The sequence below is a fragment of the Aulonocara sp. 'chitande type north' Nkhata Bay genome, linkage group LG3 (genome assembly GCF_057382095.1).
Source record: "Aulonocara sp. 'chitande type north' Nkhata Bay isolate Kocher_YH1m ecotype deep benthic linkage group LG3, A_spYH_male_GT1.1, whole genome shotgun sequence".
NCBI lineage: Eukaryota > Metazoa > Chordata > Actinopteri > Cichliformes > Cichlidae > Aulonocara > Aulonocara sp. 'chitande type north' Nkhata Bay.
The window spans coordinates 52338805-52356387 of record NC_141346.1 but is presented as its reverse complement, the minus strand read 5'-3'; the positions used below and the strand labels follow the sequence as shown (position 1 = coordinate 52356387).

The window sequence follows — 17583 nt, the reverse complement described above, 5'->3', positions numbered from 1 at the left end:
TATCGAGTAATTAGATTACTGTTACTTTCCCGTAGGAACGCAGCGTAACTGCGTTACTAAAACCGTGATTTTTTTGCGAGAGTGTCTCATGACAGTGACGTAAGCGAGTGCGACGTTCGTGGCAACAGCTGTGTGCAGATCAACAATGGATAATATATCGAGTGCAGGAGAGAGTATGAGCGTGCAGCGTTTAAAGTGTGGAAGTACTGACCTTACTTTGAGTTTAATTCCGTAAAAAGTGATGAAAACATTAGCGTCCGCTGTTCACTGCGTGGGAAGAAAACTTCTTTTTACAGTGAAAAACCCCATAATTTCCGAGCAAGCACCGAGTGCGCTACCAGGGAAATTTACAGACAAACTCGCGGATTCTTCCACTGACCGCTGCGGCTCACCTGCACCAGGGCAAACATCAACCTACTATACAGGTGAAAATAGAGCAACAGGACCGTTGAGTCTTTGATTTTATTTATGTTCTGCTGTGTTTTGAAAGTAGTAGTATTTATTTATTGTCATTGTCAAGAACAATGAAATTGCGTTTGGGGCTTCCATACAACCCAAAAAAAGAAGAAAATAATAAATACCCCTTAAAACCCAAGTGTACATATTTAACCCAGTGTGACTCCAATGCAATAAGACAATCCTTAGCAATAATGTTCGTAGAAATTCAGACAAAGACCTGAGAAACATGACAAAATACAACAATGCAACCCATTCAATATTATTGTACTGTGAGATATGATATCAGATATGATAGTTATCTATTTAAGAAAGAGGGGGGGGGGGGCAGGAGGGGGAAGAGAATAAAGATATGATGCACCAATGCAGACCAGTTCATTGCTATTAAGAAGTTGGATATGGTTATTGTCCGTGAGAGGGGGGCAGAGAGTTCAGGAGCCTCACAGCCTGTGGATACAGGCTGTTGGCCAGTCTGGATGTTCTGGCCTGTATAGACCTGTACCTTCTCCCTGAGGGCAGCAGATGGAAAAGGTGGCGCGCAGGGTGATGTTGGTCCCGCAGGATACTGTGCACCCTCCTCAGACAGCGAGTGGGGAAGATATTACTGATCTCTGGCAGACTTGTTCCAATAATTCTGCCAGCTTCTTTCACCACCCGCTGGAGTGCTTGCTGATCGGCCTTGGTGCAGCTGGGGAACCACACTAGAAATCCATACGTCAGAACGCTGCTGATGGCACAGTTGTAGAAGTTCAACATCAGAGATCTGGGAATGTGTGCGCTCCGCAGTCTCCTCAGGTAGTAGAGGCGCTGTTGGGCCTTCCGTGCAACTGAGGTGATATGGTTGCCCCAGGACAGGTCCTCGGTCACAGTTACCCCCAAGAATTTAAAACTGCTCACCCTCTCCACCGCCTCACTGCCAATGAAGAGAGGCAGATGGTTGTTATGGCCCCTCTTCCGGAAATCTACAATGATCTCCTTGGTCTTTTTGGTGTTTAAGACCAAGTTATTGTCGTGGCACCATGACTCTAGTTGTTGCACCTCTGTCCTATAGTTTGTCTCATCATTGTTGGATATAAGTCCGAGCACTGTAGTGTCATCTGCAAACTTAACAATGAGATTGGACGCGCAGGAGGAAATACAGTCATGGGTGAAGAGAGTGTATAGCAGAGGGCTCAGAACACACCCCTGAGGGGCACCGGTGTTGACCACAAGGGTGGAGGAGGTGTTCTTACCCACTCTGACACTCTGTCTACGGTTAGTGAGGAAGTCCACAATCCAGTTGCACAGAGAGGAGTTAAGTCCCAGTTGGTGGAGTTTGGGACGGAGTTTGTATGGCCGGATGGTATTAAAAGCCAAGCTGTAGTCTACAAAGAGGAGCCGTGCATAGGTGTTCCTGTGTTCCAAGTGCTTCAGTAATGTGTGCAGCACTGTGGCGATCGCATCCTCGGTTGACCGGTTCTCCCTGTATGCAAACTGGTGCGAGTCCAGGGATGGTGGAAAAGCAGCTCTGATGTGTTTAATGACCAGTCTCTCCAGGCATTTGGCGGGAATGGGGGTGAGTGCCACAGGTCTGAAATCGTTCAGACATGTGACATTTGACTGTTTTGGGATGGGAACGATGGTTGCTGCTTTGAAACAGGATGGTACCAGTGAACAGGACAACGAGGTATTATATATAGAGGTGAAGACGTCCGCCAGGTCCGCAGCACAGTCTTTTAGCACCCGGCCCAGCACTCCATCTGGCCCGGCCGCCTTCCTGGTGTTAATGCTCCGGAACACACGCCTCAGCTCATGAGTGCTCAGGACCGGAGCAGGGTCGGTTGAGGGGAGAGGGGACAGGACAGGGTCGGTGTTCTCCCTATCAAAACGGGCATAAAAGAGATTTAGATCTTCAGCCAGAGTAGAACTGTCGGCTGAGGGTGATGGTGTTCTTCTTTTGTAGTCCGTGATAGCCCTGATGCCCTCCCAGACCTGCCTTGGGTTTGTGTTGTTCTCAAACCTGGCCTCGATACGCCTCCTGTGCTGCTGCTTGGCAGTCTTGATGCCTCTTCTCAGGTTGGCCCTGGCAGCACTGTATGCCTCCTGGTCCCCGGATTTGAAAGCGTTGTTCCTTGTTCGAATAAGTTGTTGAACTCCGTGTGTCATCCAGGGTGGATTATTAGGGAACACACGGAATCGTTTCCAAGTTGTTACATTGTCCACACAGAAACAGATGTAGTCCAAGACAGTGGAGGTGTAACTGTCCAATGCGACACGATTGTCAGTGTCCTGCACCTTGAATACATCCCAGTCTGTGCAGTGGAAACAGTCCTGAAGCATCGGAATAGCATCCTGCGGCCATGTTCTCACGGTTTTGGTTGTAATCCCAGTGCTCTTGATCTTTTGTGTGTATATTGGGTTTACTTGCATTTGTTTGAAAGACTGAGTGTAAAGACAAAATATATATATATATATATTATGTGCTGGAATGTGCAGAAAAATAGGTTTAAATGTTAAACTAATTTCTTCCAGTCAGAGAATGTTGCATATAATTAAATTTTTGCTTGATGCATAAAGTTAAAAGATTAAAACTAATAAAACAAGTTTTAAAAAGAGACTTTTTCCATTTGATTACATTTCGTATGATGGATTATGCAGAAAAAGTAGAATTGGGCTGAAAGATCTATCACTTTATTACCTATTCAGGTTGTAAATCGTGTTTTTAAAAAGTAACTAAGAATCAATTACTTTTGAAAATAAGTAATCAGTAAAGTAACGGGATTACATTTTTGGGGAAGTAATCAGTAATTAGTTACTGATTACTTTGTTCAAGTAACTTGACCAACACTGGTGACCATATACAGAACGTGAAGGGAGTTCAGGGGTTCAGGGTTCCACAGGGTATGGTGAAGAGAATTCCACACACACTCTCCGATATGCTCCCACACTCCTCTTCGGTCACGCCACTCATCTCTTGCAACTTCACTTACACTCAGGAAATCCAGGGATGAGAATCCTGGATGTGACCTGGAAATCTATATACAGAACAGATGAGAAATCAGGACCAGGAATATCACATGGAAACACAAGAGTGGGTTTGAGCTGGGCTACACTAACGTGAGTAGTACAACTTTTTAAGCCCTTGCCTTAAAATGTTGCCGGGAGTAGCAGCGTAAAGAGCCACAGGTGAGTACCTGCTTCCAGGTGTGTTGGCCAAAAACGGAAGCCCACAGTGAGCTCCGCCCAGGTGAGGATGAGACAGCAGAGAGAGCGAGAGAGAAGAATAACAAATAGCTGTAGCCTTTTTGAGCTGGCCGGGCAGACACAGGGACCATGACACTTATAGCTGAAATGTGTCCATTTATTGCACTATAAGAAATATAGTGATGTGTCTTCATAGAGTAAACTTTTTTGTTTTCTCTTTTTTCTGATTTAAAATGGTAAATAGCCTGTATTTGTATAGCGCTTTTCTAGTCCCTAAGGACCCCAAAGCGCTTTACACAACCAGTCATCCACCCATTCACACACACATTCACACACTGAACTAAAGTGTGAACTAAACTAAAGATTTTTAACCCGTATCATTCCTTGCACTACTGCTTGACCAATGGCTGACTGTATGCTTAGACTAATAAGCAAAAAAGTGCAAGTGCTCCTAAAAATACCAATTATCAGTTTCATGGGGGAAGCAATCAAATTCAATACATTACTAGTTTAATGTGTGTGTGTACTGTATGTCCACCTGTCTGGTTGTACATTAAATACATAAAGAAACTTACATAGCAGGTAGAATCAATTTACAGTTTACAGTCCTTCTGTCAGTTCTGGTTGGCTCACTACTTTCTATCTGTGTCTCTCTCCTTATCGCTCTACCTCTCCTCTGACTGACTCTATCTTGACTGAAAGGTTTGGTTATTTAGTTATATATAAGCAAATTCTGAAATACATTGACCAGCCTTGTCTGGCACCAACAACCATGCCATATTCAAAGTCATCTAAATCACCTTCCCTCCCCTTTAAACTTCAAAAGGTTGCCTTGACCTTGACTATATGCCTATATCTGGTGGCAGCCATGTGCCATGCATGCCATGTTGGCTTACAAGTAGCTTAACAGGTATATCTACACAGTAGAAAGTGAGTGTATTTTCGTAATGTGTATACATTAGTGTTGATATTAAATGTAGTAAATTAATGTTAAACATGGCTAAATTAAAGAAGTCTCTGTCTTTAACAGTAACCCCTGTGAACCTTAACTTTAGGCTTCACATTTCATTTCAGATAGTTCTAGCATTGACTTTATTTGGTGTCAGTGAAAGCACATATTTCACCCGCTCTGCCAACTTTCTGTTTAAGAGTGCCGATCTGTGAACCAGCACCCCAATACAGGAAGTCTGGATCAGGTCTTTGTGTAAAAAGTCCTAATCTCTAAACCTGTTGGTATTAGCCAGCAGGAAATGCAGAGTTCACTTGGTGAGGGCACTCGACCTGTGATAACTACATCTGTTATCCAGGTGTCTACACTGCCACCTCTGATAAAAAGCTGATGCACCGTTTGTCACCACGGCAGAAGATGATGGGTGGAGGGGCACAATCTGTAGCACGTTCATGATGGTCAGGAAAGAAAGCTGCGGCCTTTGTATTTCACTCTTACAGTTACTGTTAAACAAAATTAACAGTTAAATTAAATCACGTTTGTGCATTTTATCCTAAAACTTGACTACATGACTTTAGAAAAAAGAAAAGAAAGGAAAACACTGACATTGTTTTACTGATTCGTCTTTTTTTCAATGATCCTTTATCGCTCATTTCACCGCATCAGCAAAGAGACAGACTTTCTATGTTGGTTTTTACAAAGTCTTTACTCTGTTCTTTAAAGCTCTATGACCTCGTGTTGTCACTGTGCTGCATCTTTCTGTAGTGTGATATGCACATGTATCTCACTCAACTCTCCTCCCCCTTGCAGACCATCTGACTCACCCTGTGACTAAGTTTGACAGTCTTAAGCCACTTTTGTGCCTCTTTGGCAAACATTACAGCTGTACTCATACTAAGCAATTCAAATTGTTCTTAACCATGGTTGCTTTCATGTTCCTTCATCCACAAACTGTTGAACTGTTTTCTTTTTTGAGCTCTTTGGCTTTACATAACAGGTTGGAAAAAGATTTGCTTGGAGTAAAAAAAGTCCTTTTTTGAATGAGTATTGCTGTAACCCTGTGCTTTTGCTGCAGAACAGCAGCTTTGACACTGATTTTAATCACTGACCTGGGAATGCTGCTTTGCTGTTTTTGATGCTGAGCTCAAAGGCAAACACATATCTGGATGCAGCCTGAAAAGAGTGACATGGGCCCACACTTTTGTGAGTCAACAAAGTGGATACGATATTGTATTGAGTGCCATGTGGAATGGAAAGCAGTCAGGGATGGAGGCCTGGCAATCAAATCACAGTTTGCCAGTTTGGCTTTAGATAAATGGAAAGTCATCTCTTTGGAGGAAAAGTATGTTGTTAGGTGAAGAGATCCTAGTTAGCTATAGTTGGGCTAAACTCTCATCTGTGCTTTTAGGACCAGGACACCATTGTCATGGTCCGGGTGAGTGGCAGTTTTTCTCCACAGAGCTGTGGTCTCCACCTCTGGGCAGAGCCCTCATCATCTCACCTGTTGTCCACACCTGGTGGCTGCACTTAAGACCAGCGCACACAACTGTGAAATAAGATGTGTCTTGGCAAGTTTGTCTGCTAATCCACCTTAGTGCTTCAACTTAGGCCTGCTCAAAATAACACCCTTGAGCGAAAGTTGGATTGCATCGCGGAACAGCTCACTGCAGTTGTGAGTTCTCAGAATCGGCTGTTTGGGCAAAAGAATGAAAACACCAGCAAGTTTGATACCATCACTGGGAAGCTCGCGGTTCTCCAACAGGAGATTGAGAGACCAGTGTCAGAGTGTTAAAGAACAGCTTTGAAATTCTAATGAGTCGTCGCAAAGAAAAATTACCATCATAATCCGGCTACCCCTTCGGCGCCAGCTGTGGGCTCAAGGCCGGAGCTGAACAAAACACCCTGATAACGACTGTGTTTAGTCTGTTCCTTCCCATTCCATGCAAGGCCACCTGGGTTGGCTGGAAGACTGTTTACTTAGCCTGGCAGGGCGAAGGACACTGTCTCAGCTGAACTATGGACACACACACACATACATATACTGATAAGCACTCACTGACGCATCACCCTCCAACGCCACCTCCAACGCTTACCTCCCCTCTGATGTGGACATCGGGTCAGCTGGAGGCGCAGTCGAAAGATTGCAGCGGTCCCAGATCAGATGTACACACTGGAACTCTTTCCCATGTTGCTGTCTGTGTTTATTGTGCTATGGTGTGTTGATATCTGTGCATTCCTGTATTATCCTTTTGTGTTACACATTTCAATGTTTTTTTCCTCGCTACCTAGCCTGACCCGTCTCCCCAATGTGATGTTTGTGTATTGTATGTAAGATCGGCAAGGTCTGTCATCTCGGTTGTGGGCAAAAGACCTGCAACTGACAAATAAAGGCTATCTCTTCATCTTCTAGTTTATGCTTACCTTGTGTTTTAGTCTTTTCATGGATCTCCAATTCTCCAACCTGGATGCACTCTCACTTACCTGGACGCTGGTCATTGCTGTGCATCCCAAGACACAGTTTCATGCTCTTTTTGCCGTCTCGCTTCATCTGCCTGCCCTCATGTCACCGTTGTCCGGGATGACTGGATCACCCAGGCTGGACTCACTGCTCATGCCATCTCAATTGAAAAGGCTTTCATGGCAAAAAGGCTAGCTTTGATGGCAAAGTTAATCTGAAAATTCCAGTTTTCGGAAGCTATTAAAAAAATAACAGTACAATAACTACATGGAGTTTACAAGAGCCAGAAGATTAGCCATAACTCATCAGTAAAGATATTATATCTGTTGATAGACTGGTAGTTCAGTTCAGTTTTACACATAAGTTGTGAGCAAGCCAGAAAAAAACTCAAACACATTTTGGTGACGTCTGTTTTATTACAACCTGCAAGTCTGTTGCTTCAGCTTTAATGAGATTTTGTATGTGATTATATACATGCATTTATGTACTAGATTCAAGTTTATTTATTTAGAGCTTTAACTGCCCAGAGAAGAGGCTGTAGCTGTGACAGGTGGATGTCACAGTGGCAAGATTTTGCATCGGCTTTCTAGATTATGACTTTGGTTGTTTGGTTGCTGCAGAGTCTGGCCTCACATGCTTGTAAAAAGCTGCAGGTCTTTTACCAGCAACAATGTCTGTAAAATAAGCCTCAGAGATAAGATGAGATTTTCATTGACTGTCAGACCACAGCTGCTGTCTCTTCATGTCAAACAAGGTAAACTACATCTGTGTTACTATTATAGTACAGCAGGGCTTCACTCACTTTCACTACAAGACAATCTAAGCTATACATCAAAGTCCTCACTAGCTCGTCCCCCATCAACCATCAGTCACACTATTTTTATCAAGTAACAACAAAATGTGTGAGAGAGTTTGTGTTGCTTTTCCTGTGAGTCTATCTCGTAGCAGAGTACACAACATTTGGCTCCAGCTCTCTCTGTGGCACAGACCTTCTGATTTTTGTTCTCAGATGGAAACTCAGTGCTGCATAGTTCATGGCACCAGAGTCCACATTCTGTAATGAAAATGTTCAAAGTCACTATTCTTACATATTTATTTATCTCTTAACATCCACTAGGTCAGAAGCAATCTGTCTAGAGTCTAGGCTGATGTGTGGATGTCTTAGTTTATAAAAATGTACATTTTCAGCAACATAACTCAAACCTAATTGAAGACTGATTGCTGGTGACTGGTGGATGTTAACAGATGAATGATTGAATCAGACAATATATAAATCAATCGATCTGAATCTACGGTTTAAACAGATTACCTCACTGTGTTGTGGATTCTGTCCATCATCTTGAGCTATTTGATAGAAAAGCTACATCTGTTAGTTATTCACTAAAATTTTTCTTTGTTTAGTTTAAGTTTAAATAAATAAATACCTGTATGAAATTTCCTGATCTTGACAATCAGACCAGTGATGACCAGTAGAAGGAAAACAGTTAAACTGCCCAGGATCATAGTGGATGGATTTTGTGATCTACCTTCTACAAGAACGAAAACTAAATTACATTACTTAATAAGAATAAATAACAGGAATAATAAATAAGAGTATCTGTAGTTTTTTTTACTGGTAATAAAGATAGTACACGTTTTAATTGCCTTAAATGAATCAATAGAGAAAAAATAAAAACAATCTTACCTTGAACCTTTAAATTTGTTGCACCATAAACTATGGACTTTTCAGAACTGGGCAGGCCACAGAAATACAGCCCAGAGTCAGATAAATCCACTTGTTTGATCTCAAGAAATAGCACAGAGATGTTGGATGTCATGCTGAATTTGACATTTTGAAATCCTTCATAGAAAGTCACATTGCCCTCAGGGCTGACCATAGATGAGATCCAGCTAGCGTTGGGTCTGTTGGTACTTCTGAACCAGAATAGGTGAACAGGATAACTGCTAAGGTTGGAGCACTGCAGCGTGACTTCTTCACCAGGCTGAACCTCCACAGAGTGAAACTCGAAGGCTAAGACAGAGATCCAACCTGGAACAAACAGCGAGCATTAATGACATGTACGTAAGGTTCAGTCCTGCTGGATTACTGTATAGAAGTAAATGTAAAAAAAGTGATAAATGTACTTACTGAAGGTGTAGAGTAAAACTAGTTTCATGTTTATCATTGTGACACACAACACTACTATTTTACCTACTGAACTTTGCTTCAGTAAAAGTGATCTCTAGGTAAAGAGGCGGGCTGTGCTTTTACATGTTTAGTCAGACTGACAGTGACGGTGCTTTTAGGAGCACGAGTGCAAACTGACACTGAGTAAGACAAACTGGGTATCATTAAAATCCAGCTTGATACCATTTTTCAAGTAAAGTTTTTACAAAAGGCTGTTTACAAGAGACATGTCAGTAAATTTATACAGTATTAAATATTCTTTGCTGTAGTATTCAATATTTATCACAGTCATTATTCAGTTGCTGGTTTTGGTGCAGACTGTTTACTTCACATTTGTCTACAGACATGAAGTCTAAGTGTAATTTCAATAACTAACCTCTGTAATCACTCGTTTGCTTTTCCGGTGTTTGGCTGCTGGTTTATTCTTTATCTCACCTCCACTTTCACACACTGTAAAACTCAATGCTGACATCATTGCTCCAGTTCAATCCTCTTTTTGGCTGCTTACTTCAAGTCAGTCAGCCTCCACTCTGTGTACTTAAAGTCACACTCCTCATCTTTCATTCTTGCTTGCAACCTGCTTTGTAGGGACCCTCCAAGTCTTTCAGTGCTCCTGCCAAGCCTCCATCCTACCTTCAACTCATGTATTGAGTCTGCTCTTGGGTCCCATTCTCATATTTCCACCAGTTCATGACAGTACCTTTATATCCAAAAGTTAACTTAGTATTTTATTAGGAGTTACCTTTGCAGTGATGCTAAAGTTAATGATATATTATGATATATTAAACTAGTAGCTCTATAAATGCACAGTGACTTGAGAGTTCATGACTGGCTTGGCCATGATAATGCAAGTGAGGTTTAGTAGATCAAATGTATCTAATTGTGAAGCTTTACCCTGATGTGGTTTTGAAGTCTAATTTCAGATCTTAAAATGTAAAAAAAAGATTGCAGACTAAAGGCTGTGCACGTGTCACCTTAGCTGAGAGCAGTGAAGCGAGTTTGTGAAGTTAGGTGTGACCTGTACTCTTGAGTGCAGTGAAATAATGTGAAGGTAATTTACCACCAGCATCATGTGACCTATGTGTGCTTAGCACAGATGAAAAAAAAAAACTCTGAGCAGCTCTTCTAACAGACTCAACTCAGTCTCCACTGTCTCTGAACAAAGTAGCAGCTGCAAAGTGATCATAACACGTCCCACGATCATATCAACCATAACTGACAGTATATACAGTCCTTATTAGTATGTATGTACATCTGCCTGTTTAATACTTAATGAGTAAATCTTTCCTCTCAGTTCAGTTTTAACCTGTATTGGATCAGTTTAACGAGACCTGTTTCTTTCTTTCTTTTCGACACAAAAACAAAACCTATATTAGAGGATGTAAGAATTCTGAGACCAAGATCACAATAGAAAGACAAAAAACTATTTAGGGGTCTCTTTAACCTCCTCTTTTTCTGTTTTCAGGATACATTGCACATTAGAACTGTGTACAATAATACCCAGGATGGGGCGCACACTGTAATGCTGACACGGCAGATTGATCCACATTTCCATGCATTCTTTTTTACCACACACACAGTTGCAACTTTTCAGCTGTCAGCCAAACACATACCAACAACAACACTGCAGGATCTAGTTCAGCTTTTAAGCCGGCGAGGCGTAACTGTGGATGCTGCTCAGGTCCGTCCGCCTTCTCTGCATCTACAAGCTCCCTACGAATCGACACATATCTGTAGATTATTATATTGAGTTTTTGGCCATGATTCTTTGTTAAATTATTTTTTATGAACTACATTTTGGGGTGGGTCATTCATGGATGCGTTCCGTGACGCAATTCGAGTTCTTTTTGTTTGTTAGTGCTCGGAAGTCATCTGGATTTCATATTGTCCTGGCTGTTTGCCTTGTTTTAGTGCAAAATATGGCTTATTGCCAAGGTTGACTGAACGGACTCAAGCGCAGATTTGAGGAAAAGTGCAAAGATGGTTTATTTAAAAAACACTGAGTGACTATATACAGAATGTGAAGGACCGCTGCCTTCCTGGCTTTAATCCTCCTCAGTTCCCTCCTAACCTGGGTGGTTGAGAGAGACAGCCTGGAGCCTTGTGTTAAATGTGTGTTGGATGCTGTTGTTGGGGGTGTGGAGTGGTGAGCAGGGTGAGTAGAGGAGGTGTGAAGTGTCTGAGGTGTCAGAGGTGGAACAGCAGCAGTGGGGGTGGGTGAGTCTGCAGCCGATGTTGGAGACTGCCTCATGGATGAATCAAATCTGTTAAACAAATGACTCAGATCATTTACCCACCTCACATCCCTCCCAGGCAGAGAGTTCTGAACTTTGTGGCCTGAGATGGTTCTGAGGCCTCTCCAGACTTTGCCAGCGTTGTTTTATTGAAGCTGGTTCTCCATTTTTTGCCTGTAGCTGTCCTTCCCATTCCTTATCATTCTTCTCAGCTCTCTCTGCACCCTTTTCAGCTCCTCCTTGTCTCTCGATTTGAAGGCCCTCTTCTTCTGCTTGAGGACAGCTTTAATTTCTGGGGTAATCCAAGGTTTATTGTTAGAGAAACACTGTACAGTCCTGGTGGGTGTGGTGTTATCCACACAAAAGTTAATATAGTCCGTACTGCCGGCTGTCGATGTCCTCTCCGTGGTTGTCACAGATCGCCTCCCACACAGTAGACTCAAAACAATCTTTAAGAGCCTCGTCGCCCTCCTCCAACCAGCTCTGCGCTGTGCGGGTGTCTGGTGGGTCCCTGCACACTAAGGGCTCATACACAGGGACAAGGTGCACCAGGTTGTGATCAGATCTGCCCAGGGGAGGTAGAGGTGATGAACTGTATGCCTCTTCTGCATTGGCGTACAGTAAGTCCAGTGTTTTATTGTCTCTGATTGGGCATGTCACATACTGGGTGAAGGTGGGCAGTGTGGAATTCAGTGAGACATGATTAAACTCCCCTGATATTAGGAGAAGGGCTCTCAGACATTGGGATGGCAGTCTGCTGACCACAGAGTGGAGAGAGTCACAGGCTGCATCTACGTTGGCCGAGGGGGGCATCGCGATAACATGCGAGAATTCCCTGGGCAGGTAGTACTCACGCATGCTAATGGCTGCAGAGTTGTTCTTTCACAGTGATGTGCTCGGGTTTACACCATCTGTCATTCACAAACACTGCCAGTCCCCCTCCTTTCCTCTTACCGCTCTCTCGCGTGCAGTCCACCCGGAGCAGCTGGAATCCAGGTAGCGTTATGCTCGTGTCCGGAGTTAGCGGTGTTAGCCAGGACTCCGTTAGGATCATGATGCTACATTGCCGGTAGTCCCTCTGTGACTAGGTTAGTGATGTGAGCTCATCCATCTTATTGGTCAGCGATCTTACACTTCCAGTGATTAAAGAAGGGAGAGATGGTCTATAATGTCTCCTTCTTGGGCGGCAGCGCTCCCTCCCAGCATGACACCCACGTCTTTTAGCAGTATAACGAGCCACAGGTGAGTACCTGCTTCCAGGTGTGTTGGCCAAAAACGGAAACCCACAGTGAGCTCCGCCCAGGCGAGGAGGAGACAGTAGAGATAGCGAGAGAGAAGAAAAACAGTCATGAATACCTGTAGCCTTATTGAGCCACAGGGACTATGACACTATTAGCTGAAATGTGTCCAGTTATTGCACTATAAGAAATATAGTGATGTATCTTCATTGAGTAAACTTTTTTGTTTTTCTGATGTGTGAACTAAACTAAAGGTTTTTAACCCGTATCATTCCTTGCACTACTGCTTGACCAATGGCTGATTGGATGCTTAGACTAATAAACAAAAAAGTGCAAGTGCTCCTAAAAGTACCAATTATCAGCTTCATAGGGGAAGCAATCAAATTCAATACATTACTGGTTTAATGTGTGTGTGTACTGTATGGCCACATGTCTGGTTGTACATTAAATACATAAAGAAACTTACATAGCAGGTAGAATCAATCTACAGTTTACAGCCCCTCTGTCAGTTCTGGTTGGCTCACTACTTTCTATCTGTGTCTCTCTCCTTATCGCTCTACCTCTCCTCTGACTGAATCTATCTTGACTGAAAGTCGTGGTTATTTAGTTAAACATCAGCAGATTACTGAAATACATTGATCAGTCTGTCTGACACCAATAACCATGTCATATTCAAAATCAAGTATTGTTTTTTTTTTTACTAACACACGTTGTTGTAGTCAAATTGTTAAATGTTGTCATTGTGTTACTCAAATTTGTAAATGTTAGTACAAACTGTAGGATCAAAGACATTCCTTTGTTTCTGACGACCTCCCCAGCCAGTCTGTTGGTCGGGGAGGCTGTAGTGTTATGTGAAGGTTCTGTATTGCTGTTTAGTAAGCTTCCTGCCTTTATGACCCTTTGGTAAGCAGGAGGTCACACAAACACACACACACACACACACACACACACACACACACACACACACACACACACACACACACACACACACACACACACACACACACACACACACATTCTCGCACAGGCATACACACACATACACACACATACACACACAGTACCTTATCTTTTGTGACCAGAGGAGTTTTTTAGAATGGGTGGTGCTTGTGTTTACTGTAACTGCTTTCAATGAAAAGACGGCAAGGAAGGCTGTTTATTTGATGCTGGCTAAGAGACGGGTGAGGAGCGTTTAGCTCCAAGAGCCTTGTTCCAACCAGCCTCCCTTGCTAGCAAGTAAAATGGCTGTTCGTCTTGCTTCCTTGTCGTTAACGGGAATACGTTTCTAAACCAGCGGGGCCTGTGGAAGCACAGACCCAACATTTATTTGATCCTTCCAAGCTGGAGCCCAACACATAGCGTCCACTGAGGAGGGGGAGACGAGTTTTCAAGGAGGTCTGGTTTCACCGCCAGTTTTTTAAGGATGGTGAAAGATGGTTTCTGCACCGAAAGGAGTTTTTTTTCTCCGCTGCTGAGGGTGTTGAGTGTTTGGTTTCTCCACCAATATGTAAGGAGGATAGAGCTCTTGTCGGTGCCTATTTTGTTTGTGTGTGAACGCGCGTGTGAGCGAGTGCGGGCCAGATGTGGTCTGTGTGAGTGTGACTGATTGTTGTCTTGTAATGGGGAATAAACTGAGTAAGTCTGCCTTGACAGGGGATGGAATACATTGAAAAGTATTCACCGGGCAGCACGTAGTATGTAGATCATTGAAGAAATAAATGAATTTCTGAACAAAGCAGATGAAAAACAGAGTGTGAATATATTTGATGTCACGGTGTATGTGTGAAGTGGTCTCCAACTGGGGAAGAGGTGATTTTGCAGGTCACCTTCTCCCTAGTGGACACAAAAGAAATAAAATAGTTGTGTTGATGAAAAAAAAAAGGCAATGACAATATGAAGAGTGTTTGGTGTTTCTCAGCCTGAAACAACTGCAATCTCACTTTTTGTTTTTAAGAAAGGAGAGTTCAAGAACCAGAGAGAGAGGAGATGTGTTGTTTTAAGCAGTGAGAATAATGAAAATGTCTTAGTTTGTCACTTGTAGGTGAAAAGCAGACCTGAATCAATTTTCCACGTGCAGCAGTTGGAGGAAAATTATAGGTTAACATCATTAAGAAACACTCAGGCCAAATTTTTGGCTGAATTGTGTTTACAACTTAACTCCTATGTGTTCCTCACCCTGAAGAAGCAAGCTCCACGGAAGCTAACCTCTGCCTGAAGACAAGGAGTGCAGTTCCAGAAGTACAGGCATACATCAACAGTTGACAGCAGTCCAAGAGACAACAGCAGAGTCCTGAGCAGGTCCAGCAGCAGTGTGTGCAAACGGCATCAGAGAGAAAGAAAACCCATCACCTGACTGGATGGAGATGCGTTTCCAGCAAAGTGAGTTTCTCCACATTAAAATGGTCTCGGGAGAAAGTCACTTATTGGAACAATCAGAAATATAGTAGTCCGATTCAGCGAGGTAATCCAATCTAAATTCTTCTTTTTCTTTTTTGAAATGGCGTAATATTGCTGAGGGTGAAAGCGAAATGTGATGATAGATTCCACTATCAGCAATGAGTGAATGAATGAATGAGTGAAAATTAAAATAGGGAACTGACTGGACTGATAAAACTGACAAGAGTTGACTGACTTGACACCACTATGCCAGGTTAACCCCCACCCAGACATGACAAAGGGGTGGATGTATCGATGTGTTTGTCTTTTGTTGCAGGAGCAGGAGGAGACCAGAGGAGGAAACTTTGGGTCACATAACTATTTGAACTCTGCAAGTTTAACCTTTTAGCTGTAATTTTTTTTGGGTGTCTGTGAATTTACCAGCGGTGTGTTATTTATGACCTAGTATTGCCAAATGCAGAGGTCACTGTGAGAAAGTGTGTTACACCTGCGCAGCGCTAACATTTACATTACTTTTCTATAGCAGAGGGTTAATCATGTGATTTAATCATGTGATTTACAGCAGGACAATCGGTTTATATTTTCTACTGGGTTACTGGGTTTTTGTGTGAAGGAAACTGTGTTACAGGTTGTGTGTTGATTACGCAATTACACTGTGTTGTTGGGAAAACGTGAATGTTACAGTGGAAATGTGAATGCAGTGTGAGACATACTGTGTTTGAAACCAGTGTTACTTCTTTTTATAGCAGAGTGTTAACTTTATGGCTTTTTACAGCACCTCTGGAATCTGGATGACCGTGGCCTGACCTAGGATGGTACTGCTAATGTTTCTTTAAGAGTGCTTGTAAAGGATTCAGCACAGACAGACAAGTGACATGAGAAAAAATAATTTTTTTAGTAATTACAGAATAGTTTAATATGGGACTCATTATCTGACCACTATTGAGCTCATAGTGATAAAATAAGTGAGTGACAAACCTAAGGAAAGTCACTGATGAAGTTGAGATGATCAATGATTTGGAGCAAATTATGGCAAAAAAAAAATAAAATAAAAGTAGGGGTTTCATGATTTAGAATAAACCTGCACATGATACTTGTCTCTGTGATGCTGAATACTTTATTACTCTTATGAGCTACAGTTGTTTGCAAATGTGAGGTTTGTTTTAACTTACAGGGTTTTGTCCTGCAGGCAAGGATACAGGCTCCAGGTGGAGCTGGGAATTGAACAAACTTTAACATTTAACCACTGACTAATGTTTTGACACAGGGTTACAGGTTTGGAGTGGAGCTGCTCCAAGAGGGAAACCCTGGAGAATTTTTCAGAGAGGAGGTATAACATTCTTGTGCATGTCTCATTGTGTGGTGTTGACACATGGCAAGAGCCATGTGGCAAAAGAGAAGTATCAATTTTTAACTTGCAGGTGTCATCAGAAGGAGCGACTGCAGGGGGACATCTACAAGATGGAAGCTGAGGCCAGGAGAGAGGCTTCAGGAGCACAGCAGATATCCCACAGAGGGCTGTGCTACTGGGCTTCCAGAAGATCGTGGAGAGGAGACTTTGAACAGCAAGCATCAAGAAAGAGTGAAAGAGATTTGACGTTGACGTTGAGGTAGTAAAGTAAAATCGCTGTTCGTCTTGCGTCCTTGTCGTTAACGGGAGTAAGTTTCTAAACCAGCGGGGCCTGTGGAAGCGCAGACCAAACACACTTAAATATACTTAAACTGTTGAATTATTTTTCTGATATAGTTGGGCTTAACTCACTGAACAACATAGGATTCTGGAATATATTGCTACATCTCTGGCTGTGAGTACAGCTCCACATACCACACGGTTGTCTTTTGGTTTTAATGTAGGTTATAATCATATTTTAATTAATCTACTTATGTGTGGTGCATTTTAACAGAGGATTAGCCAGAATTCATCAATAAAGATATTATATCTGTTCACACAGAATGGTAGTTCATTTCAGTTTTTACACATAAGTTGTGAGCAAACCAGAAAAAATTATACACATTTTTATAACTACATCAGCTTTAATGAGATTTTAAGTGTGATTATATACATGCATTTTTGCATTAAGATTCAAGATAATACATTAGAGCTTTAACTGCACAGTGAAGAGACTGTAGCTGTGACAGGTGGATGTCACAGTGGCAAGATGTTGCATCGGCTTTTTAGATTATTAATTTAGTTGCTGCAGAGTCTTGATCATGCTTGTAAAATGGCACAGAAATTTTACCACTAACAATGTCTGTAAAATGAGCCTCAGAGATGTGATTTTCATTGACTGTCAGACCACAGTCGCTGTCTCTTCCTGTTAAACAAGGTAAACTGCATCTGTCTTACTATTACAGCAGAGTTTCACTCACTTTCACCATAATCTAAGCTATACATCAAAGTCCTCACTAGCTCGTCCCCCATCAACCATCAGTCACACTATTTTTGTCTCAAGTAATGTCAAAATGGGTGAGAGAGCTTTTGTGGTGCTTTTCCTGTGAGT

At 42.4% G+C, this 17583-nt stretch overlaps 1 protein-coding gene across 2 annotated transcripts; it reads right to left on the bottom strand.

The window, feature by feature from the left end:
* Positions 1–7980: 7980 nt before the first annotated feature.
* Positions 7981–9293, bottom strand: LOC147336154 (T-cell surface glycoprotein CD8 beta chain-like). Of its 2 annotated transcripts, none has more exons than XM_086287650.1 (5): positions 9175–9293; positions 8731–9075; positions 8471–8590; positions 8356–8390; positions 7981–8100 (listed from the first exon to the last, which is right to left on the bottom strand). In XM_086287650.1, the coding sequence occupies exons 1-5, from the start codon at positions 9209–9211 to the stop codon at positions 7981–7983; spliced, it is 657 nt and encodes a 218-aa protein (XP_086143776.1). In that variant the 5' UTR covers positions 9212–9293. The 2 variants fall into 2 exon arrangements, with proteins under 2 accessions (XP_086143776.1, XP_086143777.1); XM_086287651.1 differs by having other exon boundaries at positions 8471–8575; positions 9175–9256.
* Between the last annotated feature and the right edge of the window lie 8290 nt (positions 9294–17583).

Bases quoted from the DNA above. Each gene is read 5' to 3' on its own strand.
- LOC147336154 (XM_086287650.1), bottom strand. From the start codon at position 9,211: ATGATAAACATGAAACTAGTTTTACTCTACACCTTCA. The intron at 8,591-8,730 runs GTAAGATTGTTT...AATGTAATTTAG, and splicing joins AACAAATTTAAAGGTTCAAG to TTTTCGTTCTTGTAGAAGGT. The intron at 8,101-8,355 runs GTAATCTGTTTA...TTTTCATTACAG, and splicing joins AGAATCCACAACACAGTGAG to AATGTGGACTCTGGTGCCAT.